Consider the following 23,712-nt stretch of genomic DNA (forward strand, 5'->3'; position numbering starts at 1 on the left):
CTCTTCACAAAGCTCTCCTTCTTGAAAAACCAGTAAGGGGCACCTTTAAGAAGGTGCAAACTATTTGCAATGCAGTTTGTGAACCATTCACTGTCCATGATTCGGTAGTCTTTATAACAGAGGTGAACAAAAGCAAAAATAAAAACAAGAGCAAAAATAAAAACAATAGGGATCCCGGGTAAACAAAGGGATCCCCTTTAAAAACAACCCTGGTCGGGTATTAGCAACAAAGGTCACGGAAGACAAACAGTTAACGAACTATATACACTTTCAGCAGCTTAGACTTATAAATCAGGAGGTGGTTTCCACCAGGGCTTTACCTCACAGGTAGCCCGCTGGGGTTTAGGGAGGCTTGGCCCCAAGTCCACCCCCCTCAGCCGAGGATAGGTGGAACCCAAGGTCTCACGTTGGGGCGAGACCGCCGGATGATCCATGACGCAGGCGGTAATCGGCCCCTCAACAAGGGGTCCGGCCTCCTGGGCCTTAGGGGTGACCGGAAGAGCTGCGCACCACTGGACATCCTGAGCCCTCCAACCGGTCCCCCGCTCCCACCAGGTATAGACTACAGCATCTCCAGGCTGCAGGTCGCGGTCCGCATCAATCGCTCCATGACAGGGTCCCACCTCGCCCCGGGCGACATGTACCTTCAGCAGCTCCCCGATCTCCTGAATAACTCCTCGTCCTTCCTGGGAGTTGAAGGTGATCACTACACTCCACTTCGGCGGAGGATCCTGCACTTCAGCTCTCAAGTCGATCACGGCCACAGGTTGGGCTTCTCTCTTTCTCCTTCCGCCACGCGGCCACCAGGCGGCGCCGCCGGTGCTCCATCCAGGGCATCAGCTTCAGATCCCGCTCCCGCGGTTCACGGCCCGGTGACGGGGCCCGTGAGTCCTCCGCGGTCGGGTCGGGTGAAGAAGGGAACGCAGGGGACAGGCGAATCTCTGCAGAGTGGACCAGCCGGGAACTCACCCGGGCGTGGGCTTCTCGGCACCGCTCCTCCTGCCGGGCTTCGGCCGCAGCCACCCACTCGTCCGGCGAGCGGCTGCTGGGTCCTCCTCTCGCAAGCAGTTCCGCAGCGGTCAGCGCCTGCTGTAACGGTGGGTCCTGGTTTGCTCCCGCCGATGCAGGCTGGCGCCGGGTCGGGTCATCCCCACATGGCTGCTTGGAGGCCGCCATGTCTGTCCCTTCTTTTAGATCGTCTTCCCGCGTTCTCTTTCGTGGGCGGCCCCGTCTCCATGGTCTCCCCAAAGAGAATGAGAAGGCGGACCTCAGCCGCTGACGGACATGTCCTCAGGATACAGCAATACTTAGACTGGGCGGCCATTGTCTTTCGCGCTCTTCAGCTTGCGTACGCCCACTTCCACGCCCTTCTTCTCCTCCTGCACTCCTCTTAGCGCTGTAATGGCGACGGTTGTGGCGGGAATCAGCAACGCACAGTCTTTGCAATAAGTCACAGTTCAAGCACAATTCAGACACAGTTCCAAGGCACACATGACCTGATTCTTCAGGCTTAAGTAGATCCTGTTTGTGACGCCAAGTTGGAGCGCCCCCAGACGCAGGGCCGTGGGGTACTCGGTACCAGGCCTCTCAGTCTCAGTTCTGGGGTTGTCTCGGTGGCTAGACCTGGTCCGTGACCCTGCTAAGGGAAGTCCAATGAAAGATGTGATGGTGGTGCGTGGTGCAAGTCGCGATGAATAACGAGGACACAGGGTTGCAGTCTCTTTACCTCTTTACTGAAGGCTTCGGCATCCGCAATCCAGAGCACTGCTAACAGGGCTGGCTGAGACCGGCTGGTCCGAAGGCACATCCAGAGTTTCCTTTGCAGGTGGAAATCAGTGCCCACCTTCTAGCGCCTGTGTGTTGTAGTACCTCCCTGCTGAGCACCACGGGATAGTCCTCACAACTGTTGTGTCTGTTCTGATGTTCTTCTCTCACAACTCGTATCTATTCTGATGTTCTTTCTCCGTCCCCCAGATGATATGGATAGGACGCACCCGTATGATGGGTAGGCCTGGAGTTCTTCCGGGACCCTAGTGTCGCCCCTCTCCCACAATTGCCCCCTATGTCTGCTTAGGTGATTTAGGTGAGGCAGCCAACCTAAAATTAACTGTCCTGCCGCTGTTTGAAGTAATGCTTGGAGCCCAATACTTCCTCGGCGTTCCGGCCACCGGCTACGCGCCTCAGTAGGATGTTGCCTCGATCTTACGGCACGACTCCTACTGGCTTTATCTCCTTTTTGCTGCGATCTCGTTTCTCCACAATAAGCTTCTCTTCGTTTCCTTTCTTAGGATGCCACCGCATTCGAGTGCAGGCGCGGCTCCATAACGTTCTGTTCTGTTCGCTAGGCCACTGTCAGGATCCCACCCCTGACAGAGACCCCCCTGAATCTTCCCCTGCAACACCCTCTGCCACAGGATGTTGCCTGGTTCCAACCCAGTCAGCTTCTGACTAACTTCCTATCCAGCCCCCAGTTTTACCAGATTGTGAGGAGTGGCCTAATACATAGAACCCTTAGCTCCCCCTGGTGGCCAGAGTGTGAAGTGTAATGTGTGACTGTGATACCTGGTCAGGTGAACTCCTTTAGTGCCATCAGACGTACCATCACTCCCCTTAGTGGCGGAGCATCAGTACTGCAACGACCAGGACTCTGGGGCGCTGCATATATATGGAGCCGGGGATTCTGGGATGTCTCTCTGAGGTCACACATGAGTACGTGGGTGTAATATATTAGATTTAATATATTCTGATATAATTATCACAATCATAATGTATTACATTACACAATATGATCAGGTAGTCGGTATATTACAGAAGATTTCAGAAGATCAGGTGAAGCATGAAATGAGGAGGATCAATGGTGATAAAGGACTGGAAGAGGACATGTCCCAGAAACTTTCGATATTGTCCTTCTGGCTGGGGCCTACATGGCCATCTACATGGAGACCCTCCGTGCACCTTCTACATGCTCAGCTCCAAAGAGCCACTCCGTGCACCTACATGGTTGGGTACATAGAACCACATCGTGCACCTTCTACATGACCATGTCCATAAAGCTGCTCCGTGCACCTACTAGGTCAGGTACATACAGCCGCTCCGTGCACCTACTAGATCAGGTACGTAGAGCCGCTCCGAGCACCTACAAGATAATGTACATAGAGCCGCTCCGTGCACCTACTAGGACAGGTACATAGAGCCGCTCCGTGCACCTACTAGGACAGGTACATAGAGCCGCTCAGTGCACCTACTAGGTCAGGTACATAGAGCTGCTCCGTGCACCTACTAGGTCAGGTACATAGAGCTGCTCCGTGCACCTACTAGGTCAGGTACATAGAGCAGCTCCGTGCACCTACTAGGTCAGGTACATACAGCCGCTCCGTGCACCTACTAGATCAGGTACGTAGAGCCGCTCCGAGCACCTACAAGATAATGTACATAGAGCCGCTCCGTGCACCTACTAGGTCAGGTACATACAGCCGCTCCGTGCACCTACTAGGACAGGTACATAGAGCCGCTCAGTGCACCTACTAGGTCAGGTACATAGAGCTGCTCCGTGCACCTACTAGGTCAGGTACATACAGCCGCTCCGTGCACCTACTAGGTCAGGTACATAGAGCCGCTTTGTGCATCCTCTACATGGATCTTTATAAACAATTCCTACCTACATTAAGCTCCATTTGTTTCTATGAAATGTGTTTTGAAAACCATTGAATTTTGGGGGCAGTGGTTATGGGTGGTCCAGTATTGAGTTAGATCTAGGGTAATGTCACTGGCGCCTTAGAACTTCAACACTCCTCACAAGTTCTTTTCACATATGTACCGGTAGCGTTGGGAGCAATGGTCATCATTCCATTGTCCATTTTGATGAAGGTGAGCACAATCTTCTCCTCCACCAAGTCCATGGCCGAAATACTCATCAGGTTGCCCAGGGAGCCAATTCCTGCCACATATGAAAGGAAAGATCAGTATCTACAAAGAGAATAGGGGCTCATGGACACATTAAACCTGAGTTACAGGATAATGACGTTGACTCTCGGGGAAAGGGATGACACCGCCGACTCTTGGGGTATGAGATACTGACACCGACACTCGAGGTGCGGGATGACACCGAAACTCCTGGTACGGGATAAGGACTTTGACACTTGGGTTATGGGATAATAATGCTGACACTCAGGGTATGGTATAATGACACCAACACTCGGGATACGGGATAACGACTCCAACACTCGGGGTACCATTTGTTTGTTTTTTCTTGTTGGCACCTCCTCACCACAGATGTCCCCCAGCTTTGGTACTTACTTTGGGGTAGAATCGTATTTAGTTCCATCCACCCATTTCCAGTTTCCAGACACATCAGTCAGACCGATCCAGGTGTATTTTCCCTTTGTTATCCCAAATACGAAATTCTGTGGATATAGAGAATGTTTTCTATGACTACCTTTGTTTTCTGCTGTCTGGGCCCCTGTGGAATAATGATGGGGCCCCATACACCCGCAGTGTGTCCAGCAGTGACCAGTGCTGGATGAGAGTGTGAAGCAGCCTCCTCCTATTATTATTATTATTATTTATTTATATAGCACCATTAATTCCATGGTGCTGTACATGAGAAAGGGTTACATCAAAATACAAATATCACTTACAGTAAACAAAACTAACAATGACAGACTGGTACAGAGTGAAGAGGACCCTGCCCTTGCGGGCTTACATTGTACAGGATTATGGGGAAGGAGACAGTAGGTCGAGGGTTGCAGGAGCTCCGATGGTGTTGAGGTGGCCGTGTGGTCGTTACAGGTTGTAAGCTTCTTTGAAGAGATGGGTTTTCAGTTTTCTTTTGAAGGATCCAAAAGTAGTGGATAACCGGACGTGCTGGGGCACAGAATTCCAGAGGATGGGGGATATTCGGGAGAAGTCTTGGAGGCGATTGGGTGAGGAACGAATAAGCATGGAGGAGAGGAGGAGGTCTTGGGAGGACCAGAGATTACGTGAGGGAAGATATCGGGAGATTAGTGTGGAAATATGCGGAGGAGAAAGGTTATGGATGGCCCTGTAGATCAGTGTTAGTAATTTAAACTGGATACGCTGAGAATTTGGGAGCCAGTGAAGGGATTTGCAAAGAGGGGAAGCAGGAGTGTAGCGAGGAGAGAGATTAATTAGACGGGCAGCAGAGTTAAGGATGGACTGGACGGGTGCGAGAGTGTTAGAAAGTAGGCCACAGAGGAGTATGTTGTAGTAGTCGAGGCGGGAGATGATTAGGGCATGCACAAGCATTTTGGTAGAGTGTGGGTGCCTCCTGGCACCATTACCCATTTCCCCTCCCCCATAAATCTCCCTCACTGACCTGCTCTTCTTCAGAGTTGATGACCAGCAGGTGAGCTTGTTTGGCTTCACATATTTTTTTGGAATCCTCCCATGATCTCCCTTCAAAGGAGTAAAGGTAACAGCTGAGCAGGTTCTGAGTCCAACCAGAGGGACAGACGATATCTTCAGACCCTTCATGAATAAAAGCAACCATTGTCATTGATAGATGACATCATGACGTAGGAAGGATATTATGAGGTATATGACATCATGGCATGTATATGAAATCTGGAGAGGGCATTATGAATGAGAGTAGAGATTATAATCTGGAGATGACATGTTGACCTGCAGAAGATGTCATTATGAGAAGATGACATCATTATGGCCTGGAAGTGACAATGCAATCTGCAGATGACACCATGAAATACAGGTTACATCATCACCTGGAGTGGACATCATGACCAACACATGATATCAAGGCCTGGAGATCATGACATTCAGGTGATCTCATGGCTTGGAAATTACATTACAATCTCTAGATGACATCATGACCTCAATGAGGCCATCATGGAGTACACGTAGAACACATTTTGTTGTGATCTCTAGCTTGCTGGCCCTGTTTGTGGGTCATGATTGTTGGTTTGCCAACTTGATTGGTTTATTTCTGACCACTCACCATTATCGAGCCTCTTTATGCGGTCGGACATTTTACTGATGGCAGTCAGCACTCTCTGCATGTTGCTCTGTAGTTGGCCTGAAACACCAGAAATATCATGTTACCCAAGAACGTTTCATGACTCAATGCATGGTCCTAGTAGTAGTGGCTCCTTGGCCCCATGGCTGCCACATCTACAGTAGAGATGACTTGAGAATTTCCTGTCATGTTCTTGTGACAAGTGACCCCTGCTCCATAACTCGCCCTTTAGACCCCCTCAAATTCAGCCCCACCTGTGCTGAGACTTTACCTATGGAAGTGTCAGCCTGGATGGCCTTCAGAGCGGTGTCCATCTGCTGTAGTTTTTCCATCAGCTTGGTTCCTTTGGAAAGATGGCTGGAATTAGACCCACTCTACTTGCTGGCTTGTGGTGTTGACCCACTCCACTCATAAATGACTCACCGTCCTGAGACAGCTGACCGACCTTCGTTGTCATGCTCTCACTGAGGTTACCAATCTGGAACTCAGTGGTGCGATCTCTTGGCTTTTCTCCTGGAGCTGTAATTGCATTATGAACATATTAGCTACAGAGACAATCATATGGAAATTATATCGGATACACAGTAAGCCAGGTTTGTATGACCCTCTGTGGCCAGACTGGGACCTTCAGCATCTTAAGATGTTTTTTAAGGGTAATCTTTAGGAAGATTGAGACCACAGAACACATAACAAATGAGCAAGGTGTGCGAGGGCAACTCACGACCAGATTGCTGGTTACTGGTGGTCTTTACCAGTGGCTCTCCAGTTCTTGAAAACAACAACTCCTAGTATGCAGTGGCTGTAGAGGCTGAAAGCTGAAGTTCTGAGCCAAACATTGGAGGCTTGGTTTATAAAATATGGTTCAACTGTAAAAAGCACTTAGAAAACTCACAAAAGAGCACAAAAAAGTAAGAACATTGGTATTGCCAAATATGGGAGCACAAAACCACACGCTTAGTGTCCGCCCAGCACGGAATTCCCCCTACAGCATTAAACAAGTGCAATCGACGACATTCACATTGTTCGACGCTTGTTTACCTCCCTCGTTACACAGTCTGATAAAAAATGATGGGGCAGAACGATCTCTAACAGACCACTCTGTTCCCATGCAGAACACATGATCGACAGCACTTCTCTGTACACCGGCGATGTGCTGCTGACAATGATGATCTATTGTTCCCACATAAACGATTAAATCACCTGATGAATGCATCAGCATCATTTTACCGGTTAGTATGGTGATTGCCGAAAAATTGTCATCTACAGTGGCAGTGTTTATAAATGTGGTTGCTGCACACTACATGCTACATACACACATGTACACATGCTACATACACACTGTCACGTATCCCAGGTGTCACAGGGTCCTTCTCCGGTATCACACAATCAACAGAACAAGAGAATAGTGAACAATTCCAAAAGCTTTTTTTAGGCAAAAACACGAAAGGTCCATATATGATCCACCACACAAAGGATAAGATAGTCCAGAAGCCGAATGCAGTTCAGTAACAGGATAAATGTCCAAGGAGATGAGAGTCCAATAATCCAGCAGACAGAGGATAAAAATGGTCCATATATCATGCAGCGTACAAACAGCCTGGAGGAGAAAATGGGTGCTGTGACAGACACATTAGAAGAGGATCAAGAGACCCTCAAGCTCCATACGGACCGCATCACCGAACTTGAACTTAAGGTACCGTCACACAGTACCATTTTAATCGCTACGACGGCACGATCCGTGACGTCGAAGCGATCGTATGATTATCGCTCCAGCGTCGTAGACTGCGGTCACACTTTGCAATCATGGCGCTGGAGTGATGCCGAAGTCCCCGGGTAACCAGGGTAAACATCGGGTAACTAAGCGCAGGGCCGCGCTTAGTAACCCGATGTTTACCCTGGTTACCAGCGTAAACGTAAAAAAACCAAACAGTACATACTTACATTCCGGTGTCTGTCCCCCGGCGTTCTGCTTCTCTCCACTGTGTAAGCACAGCGGCCGGAAAGCACAGCGGTGACGTCAGACGTCACCGCTGTGCTCACTTTCCGGCTGGCCGGCGCTCACACTGCAGAGAAGCTGAGACGCCGGAGGACAGACACCGGAATGTAAGTATGTACTGTTTGGTTTTTTTACGTTTACGCTGGTAACCAGGGTAAACATCGGGTTACTAAGCGCGGCCCTGCGCTTAGTTACCCGATGTTTACCCTGGTTACAAGCGAACACATCGCTGGATCGCTGTCACACACAACGATCCAGCGATGTCAGCGGGTGATCAAGCGACGAAAGAAAGTTCCAAACGATCTGCTACGACGTACGATTCTCAGCAGGATCCCTGATCGCTGCTGCGTGTCAGACACTGCGATATCGTAACGATATCGCTAGAACGTCACAAATCGTACCGTCGTAGCGATCAAAATGGCACTGTGTGATGGTACCCTTAGATGCAAAGATTATGAAAATAGATCCCGTAGGAGTAACTTACGGATACGAGGACTTCCTGAGCATATAGTTGCCCTTAAGGATACTGCAACGGCCCTCTTTACGCCACTGCTACCTGACCTGGACCTGAACCTACTTCATATCACCAGAATACACAGGGTCCTGGGTAAGCCACGTTCTAATGACATGCCTAGAGATGTGTTATTCAAACTGGATTATGAGGAGACACGTGATCAGATCCTGATAGCAGCCAGAGAAAATCCTACTTTGCCTGGCCTTCCGGACTCTGTACATATCTATGCTGACATTGCGGCCACCACGCTAGCCAGGAGGAGGTCTCTTAGGCCGGTTACGGCTTCCCTTCAGGCGGCTCAAGTTAAATACCGATGGGGCTTCCCAATCGCCCAAAATTTCACATTTAAATCTCAAATGTTTACTTGCCGGACACTGGAGGAGGGGACACAGGCTCTGACTAAAGCCGGGATCCCGGTCTCTGCTGATACTTCTTCCCTCCCCCAAAGAAAACCCAGACCAGTAAGAGAGTGGAAGAACTCCCCCAGAACAAGGAGCCAAAATGTTCGGGTTACTTGACTCTCCTGACCTACAAACCAACCTAAACGGAAGCTACGATCACCCTCAGATGATGCCGTACGGCTAGAGAACTGCCCTACTCTCCTCTGAATATTTCTTAACCATCAAGCATTGAATCCGACTAAGTATATAAACAATCTGTGTTCGGTCTATTTGTAACAGACCTAACCATTTTACCTATACCATTCGTATCCCCCCCACTTTTTCCCCCTCACCTCACTTTTCCCTCTATACCCTACCCCTTCCCATCCCTGTTTCAGACCCTCACCGCCCTGTCCCCCCTCTCCCCCCCTCTATCCCCGCTCTCCCCCCCTCTATCCCCCCTCCCCACCCTCCCTCTCCCCCTCACCCCCTTCCCTCTTTCCCCCTTTTTACAACAGGCTCGTTAATCAAAATTGCCTCTAACAAAAAGAGACAAAGATCAGAACTGCAACTACGATTAGAAAATAAGCTCTCTAAATTAGAAAGGGCAAACCAAACTTTTACATCACTCTATCTAGTTAAACATGTCCGCGATATTAAATTACAATTAAATACTATTCTTACAAATAGATCTGAAAGATCACTAACATGGACTAAATCAACCTTATACAAGCACGCCAATAAACCAAACAACATGCTAGCACGCAAACTCAGAAGTAGAGAACTTTTAAATAACATGCCCTCTGTCAAAGACCCAACGGGCCAAATTACTGCTCACCTAGATATTATTTATAATACATTTCAAAAATATTACCAAAATCTTTACTCTCCCCCACATCCTCCTCCTCCACAGCGCCTTCAAACCTTCCTAAAAAACTTGGCGCTTCCTAAGGTGCCTGCCTTGGACATCGATCAACTCCATCTAACAATCTCCACAGATGAAATAAGGACAACAATCAAAAATTCAAAGAAAAATAAAGCCCCCAGACCTGACGGGCTCACGGCGCTATATTACAAAAAGTTTGACGACATACTTATGCCTCATATCCAAAATTTCTGTAACACCCTGTTAAGTGGGACCCAAATGCCACCTGAATTCTATACTGCCCATGTGACAGTAATTCCAAAACCAAAGAAACACCATCTCTATCCTAAGAACTACAGGCCCATCCCACTACTGAATATAGACTTAAAAATATTTACATCCAGCATCACGGCCAGGCTCAATAAAATTCTGCCTACGTTGATTCACCGTGACTAGGTAGGATTTATTCCTAAAAGGCAAGGCCCCGATAATATTAGGAGGAACCTTAATCTAATACACTCAGCAAACCACCATAAGCAATCCCTTCTGATACTGGCACTCGACATAGAAAAGGCTTTTGATTCAATTTCTTGGTCTTACTTATTCGAAGTTCTTTCTAAATTCGGCATCCCCGAAGTATTATTTCAAGCCTTCAATTACTTTATGATAGCCCCACAGCTTATTTAAAATTACCATCCAATCGACCTATCCCTATCAATATACAACAAGGTACAAGACAAGGCTGCCCGCTATCACCAGCTCTATTCGCCCTGGCCATGGAACCCCTGGCAGAGGCCATTCGAACCAACCCTAACATTCGTGGACCCACAGATAGGGAGGAACAATATAAGTCTAGCCTTTTCGCAGATGACCTACTTCTGACTCTTGTCAATCCTGTTACCACACTCCCAAATTTATTCGTAGTCCTTCACGAGTTTGAGCTGATCTCTGGCCTTAAAATTAACGTAGACAAATCTGAGGCCTTATTCATCAATACCCCAAAAGAAACACAAAATAACATAGTTTCCCAGTTTAAATTTACTGAAAAAGAGCAATACCTAACCTATCTCGGAGTCAACCTAACTCCCCATAGGTCGACCCTATTTAAACGGAACTACATCCCACTTTTAAGAAACCTTAGGTCTGACCTTGCCAGGTGGTCCTCCATGACTCTATCCTGGCTGGGTAGACTGCATGCCATTAAGATGGTCTCTCTACCACGATTCTTGTACATATTCCGCTCCCTACCTATCCCCTTACCTCCCAAGGTGCTTCAAGAAATTCACAGCATGATTTCAAAATTTCTATGGCAGGGGAAAAAAAACAGAATTCGGCAGAAAACTATGTTTATGAATAGAAAATTAGGAGGCCTGTCACAGCCCAACTTTGCATTATATTACACGTCAGCTCAAGTAGCCCAATTAATAGTGTTGAGCGATACCTTCCGATATGCATTGGTATCGGTATCGGATAGTATCGGCCGATACCGGCAAACTATCGGATCTCGCCGATACCGATACCAATGCATTTCAATGGGACGCAAAGTATCGGAATGATTCCCAGGGTCTGAAGGAGAGGAAACTCTCCTTCAGGCCCTGGGATCCATATTCATGTGTAAAATAAAGAATTAAAATAAAAAATATGGATATACTCACCTCTCCGGTGGCCCCTGGACTTTACCGATGTAACCAGGAGCCTCCGTTCCTAAGAATGAGCGCGTGAAGGGCCTTCGATGACGTCGCGGCTTCTGATTGGTCGCGTGAGCGCTCATGTGACCGCTCACGCGACCAATCACAAGCCGCGACGTCATCACAGGTCCTTCAGGCGCTCATTCTTAGGAACGGAGGCTGTAAGGTCCAAGGGCCCCCGGAGAGGTGAGTATATCCATATATATATACATTTCCTTACCTTCCTGGTTGGTATCTAATGGTATAACCATCTTGAAAGACCTTTGCACGCCTTTTAATATATTACTTACTAAACAAGAATTTATGCAAAAGTATGCACCATCAGCCACAGAAACACTACGTATATGCCAAATTTTCCACTTTGCAGAACAAATCTTACAGCATAGGACCCCTCTTTGCCCTACTGGTTATGAACAGAAATGCTTAGACGATCCCCTGGGTAGGGGAACTATTTCCCTAATATACTCGTCTTTAAACGATACACAAGGGGACGATAAGCTTAAATATATGACACAGTGGGAGAGGGATTTGAATATGACTATGTCCTTAGAGGACTGGCGAAAATGTTGTTGTGCACTTTCCAGGGGTAGTTACCAAACCTCTCTTGTAGAGACATCCATCAAGCTATTACACAGGACATATCAAGTTCCGAGCAAACTCCATGCTGTTTATCCAAACATATCGGATCGTTGCTTCAGAGGATGTGGTACCCTGGGAGACATAAATCTCATATGGTGTTAATGCCCGGCCGTCTCAGCATTGTGGCGAAAGATTCAATCCATAGTAGAAAGACTGTTTGGCAAAACGATCCAACCGTATTCCTTGCTTCACCAACAAATTTCATAACCTGGTCAACCAGCTTTGTATGGCTACGAAACTACACATCGCGACGAGATGGAAAGCACCTTCCCTCTCAATATCAATGGTTATAGAAAAGATGAACACCATTTTCCTTTACGAATGAATACAGGCTACAAGAAATGATTCATGGGACTCTTTCTACCAGACTTGGAAACCTTGGATAGAAAGGGACTCTAATATTAATTTTGTCCAAGTTTTAACACTATCCCTATAAGGATCTGAGTGCATGCATCTTAGTAGAATTCCTCGGATTCACCTTTCGGCTTCATTCGTATTCATTGCTACGGCGCAGTGTAGGATCTCTTAGTTACTCCCCCCACCCCCCCTATCGTTTCTTTAACCTCTTGTCTGTTTTATTGTATCAATGTTTATACTGTTAAAGTTTTATTAGTTTTTGATTACTTATGTACAATCTCCCCTGCGTGGTAATTTGTTACGGGAAATTCCTTGAATCGTTTTGCTTTTTGAAAATAAAATTTATTCAAACTAAAAATGGTCCATATGCTTCCCCTTCTCTCTTACGTGCTGTGTTCACATCATCATTCCACACAAGACTGATCTGTGTGTCACCTCCCTGATTTTTACAAGTCCCTCTCCTCATTCACAGGTTAGGGGGGTGGGTCACAGGGGCTCATTGTTTCAACAAGCTAGATCAACATGTCATTGGCATATTAGCAAACAACATTATTCACTGACCCTGTGGAGAGATAACAGTACAGGACTGTGGGGGCTGATATCAGATGGCAAATAACAACCATTCATCAATTGGCAAATAACTCATCCTACAAGAGAACACCATGATAATCTGTAAAATATAAATATACACAAAATGATACCCACATAACACCACACCATAACAACCTCTACCCCCTCATAGTAAGTGAGCACGCTATGAGGTCTACACAGACCTCTGGCCTGCTCACTTTAGTCCACATTGCTCAATAGTTTATAGTTCCTTGTACAGTGGCAGGGGTTGTAATAATCATGATTAGGGTTGAGTGAAACGGATCGGTCATTTTCAAAAGTCGCCGACAGCATGGGATCGGCCACACGGTCGGCGATCTTCACGCCAAAGTCGCGTTTCGTATGACCCTTTCCCCGCCATTTTTTTCAGCCAATGAAGGAGTGTGTGCAGCGTGATGACATGGGTTCCGGCTCGCTTTGTGCGGCGTCACAAGGGGTAAAACCACCATCTTAACGTTTGGGATATTGCGATTCCCACAGTGAAACACAAATTTTGCAGGGACGGAGGAGAGAGAGAGAGAGAGAGAGAGAGAGAAAAACACCCATTGACTTGCATTGGGTTTCGTGTTTCGGTCGGACCCCCGACTTTTCACAATAATAGGCCGATTTCACACGATCCGACTTTCGAGACAGTCGGGTTTCACGAAACCCGACTCGATCCTAAAAAATCAAAAGTCGCTCAACCCTAATCATGAGCACTTGTCCATAAATTCCCGGGTCCTGGCTTTATGGTCATACCAGGCTTTTTGACTGGACTGGGCTATTCGCTGATGTTCACTAGCCAAGGTAGCTAGCTGGGCGAGACAGTCTCTGAACTCTAGAACGTAGGGAATGATGGGCTTTCCGGTATCTGCGATATCTCCCTCCAATTGTTCTTTCAGAAGAGTGAGAGGCCCACGGACCTTCTGCTCCCACAAAATGACTTTGTAACTCCCCAATGTCATTTCCAAAGAGGATATCTGCAGGAAGTCCTCCCATAACTCCAATCCAACACAGTTTTTCTCCAAAACCAAAATCCAAATGTACCAAAGCTCTCTGTATATATTTGCGGACACCCCCTGCCAGGACAATGGGAATTCCCAGGCCCTGGTGAATTTCCTCGGGTCGAACCACACGGGGGTCAGCGATAGTCAGGAATGCCCCCGTGTCTCTAAATCCCGACACTTTGTATCCATCAATTAAGACATCCTGCAGGTGCCAATGCCGTTGCTCTGTATTTCTGATGGACAAAGTCCGGAGTCCGTACACTCCAGGAGGGGTATCTATGGTGCCGTGGTCAGTGGTCCACTCTGGTGGGGGTGGTGGTAGCTCTTCCTCAGGTGGGATGGAGTGCACAAGAGATGTACTGGACAAGGTGGGGCTGCTTGGGGCTCCCTCCGAATCCTTGAGGGACAGCCAGACTGCAAATGTCCAGGTTGCCCACACCCGTAACATCTCCTCTCTGTGATACCCCGAGTTCGTGGTCAGAACTGTTGGGGCCCAGGATTGTGAGGCGTCATTGTCATCGGCCTGCGGCTGGGTGGAAGGGCAGATATAATCGGAGGGGGATGGGACACGGGAGAAGGCTGTGGTTCATTGTCCAGAAGCCTCCTCCATCGCGGTCAGATAGTAAGGGCTTCATCGGCCAGGGCTGCAGCTCTATCCACGGTGCACGGCATGCGCTCCCGGACCCATTCCTGGACCCATTCCCGTACCTCTGCGGGGCACTTGGCAAGAAATTGTTCTATAAGGAACGCCTGTATAACATCTTCCACAGTAAAGGCGTTTTCTGCTTCCAGCCATCTCCGACATGCCTGGGACATCTTATGTGCATACATCCTACACGATCCCCCCGTAGTGCATGGGAGGTCTCGGAACTTGGCCCTATACGAGTCTGGGGTGATAGCATGGTAATCCAGGATAGTCTGCTTTACAATGTTATAATCCCGATTCCGCTGTGAGTCAATGGTTCGGTAAGCCTCCGCCAGGCTACCGTTCAGGAGTACCACTAACAAACGCATCCAGCCAGAATGGGGCACCTCCATCACAGCACACTGCTGCTCAAAGTTCTTGAAGAACCCCTCCACATCTCCGGAAGCCTCATCAAATGGCTTAAAGTCTGTCCGGGTGATCCGTAAAGGCTCCCGGATCGTTGGGTTTACATTCCACATTGCGTTACTCCCTCTTTCCTGCTCCATTGCTTCTTGTCTCCACTGTGCCCGGCGGGCAGCCTCCTCCTTGTACTCCTGAGAGACGCCTGGGCCCAGAACCACCATCTCTTCTTCGTACCACACCACCCACTGGCTTTTTGGGGTGGGGGTCCTCGTCTCCAGTGCTCGTCCTTCAGACATATGGGAGTAGGTGGTCTGGCTAGCACCCACCAATAGATCAATTAAGGCCTCTTTAGTCAGTCCCTGGTAGTTCAGGCCCAAGTCTCTGGCTCTCTCCTGTAAACTGGGTAGTCCAATTTCTGTACTCACTCTGTGGGTGGTTCTCCATTAGGTTACACTCTGTTGATCCCACTGCTTGCCACCAGTTGTCACAAGTTCCTTCTCCGGTATCACACAATCAACAGAGCAAGAGAATAGTGAACAATTCCAGAACCTTTATTTTGGCAAAAACACGAAAGGTCCATATACGATCCACCACACTGAGGATACAATAGTCCAAAACACGAATGCAGTTCAGTAACAGGATAAAAGTCCAACAATCCAGCAGAGGATAGCATAGTCCATATACTCTTTTTTCTCCCTGATATGCTCTTCACATCATGGGTCCACACAGGACTGGTCTGTGTCTCACCTCCCTGATATTTACAAGTCCCTCTCCTCATTCACAGATTAGGGGTGGGTCGCAGGGGCTCATTGTTTCAACAAGCTAGGTCAACATTTCATTAGCATATTAGCAAACAACATTATTCATTGACCCTGTGGAGAGATAACAATACAGAACTGTGGGGAGAATATCAGATGGCAAATAACTCATCCTACAAGAGAACACCATGATAATCGGTAAAATATAAATATACATAAAAATGATACCCACATAGCATATCACACCATCACAGTGACGGTGACCACTCTCTGCTCATTCTTCTGGACCTTTCTGCAGCTTTCGACACTGTTGACCACCCTCTCCTACTCTCTAGGATCCTGTCACTAGGCATTAAGGACACTGCTCTCTCCTGGTTCTCCTCCTATCTTTCTGACCGCTCCTTCAGTGTTCTGTTCTCTGGTTCCACTTCATCTCCTCTTCCTGTCACTGTCGGGGTACCTCAGGGCTCAGTCCCTGGCCCCCTTCTCTTCTCCCTCTACACAGCCCCAATTAGACAGACCATCAGCAGATTTGGCTTTCAGTACCATCTTTATGCTGATGACACACAACTATACACGTCATCCCCTGACCTTACCCCCGCTGTACTACAGAACGCCACTGACTGTCCGCAGTCTCCAACATCATGTCCGCTCTCTATCTGAAACTCAACCTCTCCAAAACTGAACTTCTTCTGCTCCCACCATCTACTAATGTCCCTAAACCTGACATTTCCCTCTCCGTAGGTGGCACCATAATAACACCCCGGCAGAAGGCGCGCTGTCTGGGTGTTATGTTTGACTCCGGTCTCTCCTTCACCTCCCATATACAATCTCTTGCCCGCTTGTGCCGCTTACACCTAAAGAATATTTCTAGAATCCGCCCTTTTCTCACCATGGAGACAACAAAAACCCTCACTGTCGCCCTGATCCACTCCCGCCTGGACTACTGCAACACTCTATTAATTGGCCTCCCCCTCACGCGACTTTCCCCTCTCCAGTCCATCCTTAATGCAGCAGCTAGGGTCATCTACCTGGCTAATCGTTACTCAGACGTGTCCGCTCTTCGCCAGTCGTTACACTGGCTGCCCATTCATTACAGGATCCAATTCAAAGTACTTGTTCTCCCCCACAAAGCTCTTCACAGTGCGGCACCCCTTACATCTCCTCCCTCATTTCTGTCTATCGGCCTAGCCGACCGCTGCACTCTGCAAATGACTTTCAACTAACCTCTGCACTAATCCGTACCTCCCACTCCCGACTCCAAGACTTCTCCCGTGCTGCACCAATCCTCTGGAATGCTCTACCCCAAGATATTAGGACCAGCCACAACTTGCATAGTTTTAGGCGCTCGCTCAAAACACATTTGTTCAGAGCGGCCTATCACATTCCCTAATCAAAGTCATTTTATTAACTATCTCCATCTACCCCCCACCCCCTGAACATGGCTGGACCATCATTGTAGATACATCATTGTAAATACACTCCTGTACTTTGTATCTCCCCACCTCATTGTAGATTGTAAGCTAACACGAGCAGGGGCGGCTTATTGTGCTCTAATTATTGTATTGTTAACGTTGTTACCTATGACTGTTGTGTTTGAAGCTGTTAAACTGTAAAGTGTTGCGGAATATGTTGGCGCTATATAAATAAAGATTATATATATATATATATATATATATATATATATATATATATATATGAAAACATTTGGAACAGAATCTGATATTACCTCAAGTATCATGCAAAGCTTTCCCAACCAGTAGTCAAATGGTTTCCAATAATATGAATTAAAAAGGTGAACAGCACAAAAAAACTGAAAAAAAGGAAAACTTTATTGCCCAAATGGCTTGGCAACGTTTCGGATGTAATAAGGCTTGAGAAAGGATATTACATTGCCACGCCGTTTGGGCAATAAAGTTTTCCTTTTTTATTCATATATATATATATATACTGTACACTGGAGGAGCTGGGCTCCATGGGAGACGTCAGGTTTCACCATATACTGTGATACATAGTATAAGAGCTCAGACGATCGCAGGTTTAAGTCCTCACCGGGACTAAAATATAAAGTTCCAAAATATATATTCTTTAATAAAAAAAATAACAGTTTGAATCATCCCCTTTCTCCACATTAAAAATAAAGAAAGAAAAGCCTATCTATCAAAATATCACATTAATTAATCAGTAAATACCGAAACCATCGGACCCCCAGGGTGCAGGCGTTGGACCACCGCAGCAATAATGCAATAAGACCCAATCTCAGCGTCGTATCGACCATCAATGGGGTATTGCCACCCAGAACGTAAGCCCTCCATAAAGTCAGCGATGATGGCGGAAAAAAAGAGAACGTTGTGAGTCTCAGAAAATGGCGACAAACCAAAATAGATTTTTTCTTTTTAAATTGTCCTTTTTTACCTCTTAAACTTAAAAAAATGAAAGCGTTCATTGTCGGGGTCATTGTACTGGAGAATCAGGTGACCAGGACAATGAGCGTCATAAACACAGTGGCAGAACTGCATTGTCTGTGTAATGTCACAGAACTAGTCCTGTCACGTTTTCCCGTACATTGATTGGTGGAATGAATGCAGAAAATGACGACTCGGTGGAGTAACGAGGTGGTGGAGTAACGAGGTGGTGGAGTAACGAGGTGGAGGAGTAACGAGGTGGAGGAGTAACGAGGTGGTGGAGTAACGAGGTGGAGGAGTAAAGAGGTGGAGGAGTAACGAGGTGGTGGAGTAACGAGGTGGAGGAGTAAAGAGGTGGAGGAGTAACGAGGTGGTGGAGTAACGAGGTGGAGGCCTGACGGTCTCCCAGATCCAGAGATCGGTGGCAGCGACGTCCCAAGACTTACACTTACTTCTGAAGACCACAATCAGGATGACAATGATGAAGAAGAGAGTGGCGCAGAGAGCGCTCAGGGCGTAGAGGAGGCGAGAGGATGGCGGGGGCGTCCACAGCTTCATCGTCACTTCTAGGATGGAGAACATGGTCAGTTACAGAGACTCCACCAACCACCTGACACTTCACCAATTCTCCCAAGACACCAACTAATGATTGTTTGCCTTAAAGGGAATCTGTCTGCAGGTATTTGTTATGTAATCTGAGAGCAACATGATGTCGGGGCTGACACCCCGATTCCAATGATGTGTCACTTACTCGGCTGTGTGCTGTTACTTCAATAAAAATCAGAGTTTTATTAGGAGATTATCAGCACTGGACTAGGTGTCCCGTGCCTCCTAGTCCTGCTGCTCTGGGTAAGCACACTCCGACCACTGATTTGCAGCTTTCTGCCTATGCACAGTGTACACAGTAAGCATCCAATCAGTGGTGTGGGCGGGGTTATACAGGGCTCAGCATTTGAGCACTGCTACATTTAGAGAAAACAGTGATTTTATCAAAACTACAACAAGCAGCCCAGTAAGTGACACATCGATGGAATCAGGGTCTCAACCCCTTATTATGCTGCTCTCAGATTACATATCATAAATCTGGTGATAGATTCTCTTACCCATCCAGTCCAGGGCATGAAGCTGAAGGAGAAGACTACTTGCTTGATTCTTTCTGAAGACACTGGGGAAAATCAGCCGTCTCCGTAGACCTCATGAAGAAAACTACGAGTATTGAGCAGGACAACTTTCTTGGAAAGAAACCTGCATCTTTCAAGCCCCTGAGTCCAAATCAAGGTGCTAGATGTTCATAAAACATTTACTAAGCAGAGAAATCTGGGTGACATCCAGTATCAGGGTTCCCACAGGGATGGCCCTCCTTTCCCAAACTTGTGTGGGACCCAACACTGCTCGGGACAGATATGGAATCCAGCAGGTTGTCTAGTCTCTCTAACCTTTCCTCAGGAAGCCCCAACTCCTTCCTCATCCTCTAGGTACATTTACCTTCACTGTCGGGAGCGTCTCTCACCAGGTCTTTGTATTCTAATGACATCGTCTGAGGATGGAGGGAGAATTATTCATTAATACAGACTTGTGTAGGAGAACTTCATCCTGGAGGCAATATTCGAGCTGGCTCTGGTCTGGATGATTGAAGGGGAATGACAAAGAATGGTGGACAAGGACCACATGCTTTCATTATATCCTAATAGTGACATGATGGAGGTGGATGTCCTACATGAGATATGGAGGCTCCACCATGTGACATTAAGGTTCCTCCATAAGATATGGAGGCTCCACCATGAGACATTGAAGTTCCACCATGAGATATGGAGGCTCCACCATGTGACATTAAGGTTCCTCCATAAGATATGGAGGCTCCACCATGTGACATTAAGGTTCCTCCATAAGATATGGAGGCTCCATCATGTGACATTAAGGTTCCACTCTGAGACATCAAGGCTCATTAATAAGATATAGAGGTCTCGACATGACACACAGAGGATCCACCATGGGAAATGAGGCTCCATCATAAGATATGAAGGCTCCACCATGAGATATAAAATTTCCGCCATTATCACATTATGCATTATCACATATGGAGGCTGCATCATGTGACACTGAGGTTCCTCCATAAGATATGGAGGCTCCACCATGAGACATTGAAGCTCCAATCTGAGACATCGAGGCTCATTAATAAGATATAGAGGTCTCGACATGACACACAAAGGATCCACCATGGTAAATGAGGCTCTATCATGAGATATTAAGGCTCCACCATGAGATATTAAATTTCCACCATTATCACATTATGCATTATCACATATGGAGGGTCCACCTTGTGAATTTGAATCTCTAACATGATTTATGGAAGACCCACTATCAGACTTTGAGCTCTGGAGGCTCCACATTTTGCGCAGTCTTCACTAATAATAGATTGGAGCAAGTTCTGGCTACCTCTGGCAGCATCACCAGACCACTAGAGACACTGACCTCTAGGTTGACATCAATTATTATCATGGACATTGTATCAGCTCTTTGTATAATTGTCATTATCACTTATATCATCCCACGTTAATAATCCATACCACTCCATACAGGAGCTACAACAACTCTGTAATAATGGTCTCTGCTGTGACCACACCATGGACCAGACATCGTACAAGACCAAGAACGTCTTACTCTGAAGGCAATGCTCCTCCCGATACATCTAATAAACCCTACAGGGAAGTCTATTAAGACCAGGAGAACTACACACCAGCAGCCTTTCATTCAGAAGGGCCATTTTCTTGTGGTGTGATCCAGTACCTACAATATAGACCAAGAAATTGTGTGGTGGGCTTTCAATGATATTGTATCTCCATGAAATAGGATAGTGGGGACCAGACAATGTGATAGTGAGTTACTACCATCCACGACTAGTACAACCATCCACTAGCAGGACAACAGTCTTCTCAGAAACAGACTGGAGCACACAGACATGATGACCAGCAGACATGATGACCAGCAGTGGACCGGGTGAAAATCACCACAACAGCCATAGCCCCCACCCCACGTCCCCATTACAAGGGTCCATGTATTACCAAAGCCTGGCTCCTCTTCTTCCTTCTGAGGGGGACTGAGCCATCACTAGAGATAAGGTCCATCTCCTCCTCCCCTATCACTTCCCTCTGACCAGGTCCTGACTCCTCTTCCAGGGAATTTGCAGCGAGTGCATAAATCGCCTTCCTTTTCTCTAGAGAATGTTGTCAATATTTCAGAAAAGTCCCTGGTAATTGCAAATCATGTTGTGGTGAACATAAGAATCCCCGTCATCCCAAATATTCTACTAATTAGCCTGAGAAGTTATCGCTGGCTATAAGTCCTATATTACCCCCTATACTATGTGTACCTCACTGAGCCACCCATGAACAGGGTACCTCACCCGTAGGAGACCCCAATAATGACAATACCACTGTGTGATCACTAGTGTCTCACCATATCAGGCCATCAATGTAGGAATTTGATGGTGTGTTCTGCTTCACCTTCTGCAGGGACTTCACATGGGTCAGGCCAGCCCACCAGAGATCAGAGGGTCTCCAGTGGCTCTTACAAAATAAAGGGGCTCAACGGTCCAGCAGAAAAGAGCCTATTTGGAGCCGTATTCTTTTAGTCTATTTATTTGTATATAATTCCTGAAAAACCGATGAGACTATTGACGTTGAGCAGTGACTGATAGATATACAGTGGGGCAAAAAAGTATTTAGTCAGTCAGCAATAGTGCAAGTTCCACCACTTAAAAAGATGAGAGGCGTCTGTAATTTACATCATAGGTAGACCTCAACTATGGGAGACAAACTGAGAAAAAAAAACCCAGAAAATCACATTGTCTGTTTTTTTTATCATTTTATTTGCATATTATGGTGGAAAATAAGTATTTGGTCAGAAACAAACAATCAAGATCTCTGGCTCTCACAGACCTGTAACTTCTTCTTTAAGAGTCTCCTCTGTCCTCCACTCATTACCTGTAGTAATGGCACCTGTTTAAACTTGTTATCAGTATAAAAAGACACCTGTGCACACCCTCAAACAGTCTGACTCCTAACTCCACTATGGTGAAGACCAAAGAGCTGTCAAAGGACACCAGAAACAACATTGTAGCCCTGCACCAGGCTGGGAAGACTGAATCTGCAATAGCCAACCAGCTTGGAGTGAAGAAATCAACAGTGGGAGCAATAATTAGAAAATGGAAGACATACAAGACCACTGATAATCTCCCTCGATCTGGGGCTCCACGCAAAATCCCACCCCGTGGGGTCAGAATGATCACAAGAACGGTGAGCAAAAATCCCAGAACCACGCGGGGGGACCTAGTGAATGAACTGCAGAGAGCTGGGACCAATGTAACAAGGCCTACCATAAGTAACACACTACGCCACCATGGACTCAGATCCTGCAGTGCCAGACGTGTCCCACTGCTTAAGCCAGTACATGTCCGGGCCCGTCTGAAGTTTGCTAGAGAGCATTTGGATGATCCAGAGGAGTTTTGGGAGAATGTCCTATAGTCTGATGAAACCAAACTGGAACTGTTTGGTAGAAACACAACTTGTCGTGTTTGGAGGAAAAAGAATACTGAGTTGCATCCATCAAACACCATACCTACTGTAAAGCATGGTGGTGGAAACATCATGCTTTGGGGCTGTTTCTCTGCAAAGGGGCCAGGACGACTGATCCGGGTACATGAAAGAATGAATGGGGCCATGTATCGTGAGATTTTGAGTGCAAACCTCCTTCCATCAGCAAGGGCATTGAAGGTGAAACGTGGCTGGGTCTTTCAACATGACAATGATCCAAAGCACACCGCCAGGGCAACGAAGGAGTGGCTTCGTAAGAAGCATTTCAAGGTCCTGGAGTGGCCTAGCCAGTCTCCAGATCTCAACCCTATAGAAAACCTTTGGAGGGAGTTGAAAGTCCGTGTTGCCAAGCGAAAAGCCAAAAACATCACTGCTCTAGAGGAGATCTGCATGGAGGAATGGGCCAACATACCAACAACTGTGTGGCAACCTTGTGAAGACTTACAGAAAACGTTTGACCTCTGTCATTGCCAACAAAGGATATATTACAAAGTATTGAGATGAAATTTTGTTTCTGACCAAATACTTATTTTCCACCATAATATGCAAATAAAATGATAAAAAAACAGAAAATGTGATTTTCTGGATTTTTTTTCCTCAGTTTGTCTCCCATAGTTGAGGTCTACCTATGATGTAAGTTACAGACGCCTCTCATCTTTTTAAGTGGTGGAACTTGCACTATTGCTGACTGACTAAATACTTTTTTGCCCCACTGTACATCACCATGGAATCAATGGTGCTATATGGATGCATGTGGACTGCAAGAATATTTTATGGTGGTGGAGCCAGTCCTACACTGGTTCCAAAGGTGGGATAATTACCCAATGACCAAGTGTACTGTAACCACCTTGGACATGAAATGTTCATCGCTCTGCTTGTTACTGTT

At 46.9% G+C, this 23,712-nt stretch overlaps 1 protein-coding gene across 2 annotated transcripts; it reads right to left on the reverse strand.

Annotated features, from left to right (window-relative positions):
• Positions 1-2,718: 2,718 nt before the first annotated feature.
• Positions 2,719-21,323, reverse strand: LOC143774141 (asialoglycoprotein receptor 1-like). 2 transcript variants are annotated; one of them, XM_077261468.1, is made up of 9 exons: positions 21,297-21,323; positions 19,720-19,856; positions 18,687-18,800; positions 6,413-6,508; positions 6,261-6,332; positions 5,972-6,049; positions 5,336-5,487; positions 4,297-4,403; positions 2,719-3,937 (listed from the first exon to the last, which is right to left on the reverse strand). In XM_077261468.1, exons 2-9 carry the CDS (start codon positions 19,766-19,768, stop codon positions 3,793-3,795), a joined length of 813 nt encoding a protein of 270 aa, XP_077117583.1. In that variant the 5' UTR covers positions 19,769-19,856; positions 21,297-21,323; the 3' UTR covers positions 2,719-3,792. The 2 variants fall into 2 exon arrangements, with proteins under 2 accessions (XP_077117583.1, XP_077117582.1); XM_077261467.1 differs by lacking the exon at positions 21,297-21,323 and having other exon boundaries at positions 3,413-3,937; positions 18,681-18,800; positions 19,720-19,775.
• Positions 21,324-23,712: the final 2,389 nt, after the last annotated feature.

Source organism: Ranitomeya variabilis, chromosome 5 (assembly GCF_051348905.1).
Source record: "Ranitomeya variabilis isolate aRanVar5 chromosome 5, aRanVar5.hap1, whole genome shotgun sequence".
Taxonomy (NCBI): Eukaryota; Metazoa; Chordata; class Amphibia; order Anura; family Dendrobatidae; genus Ranitomeya; species Ranitomeya variabilis.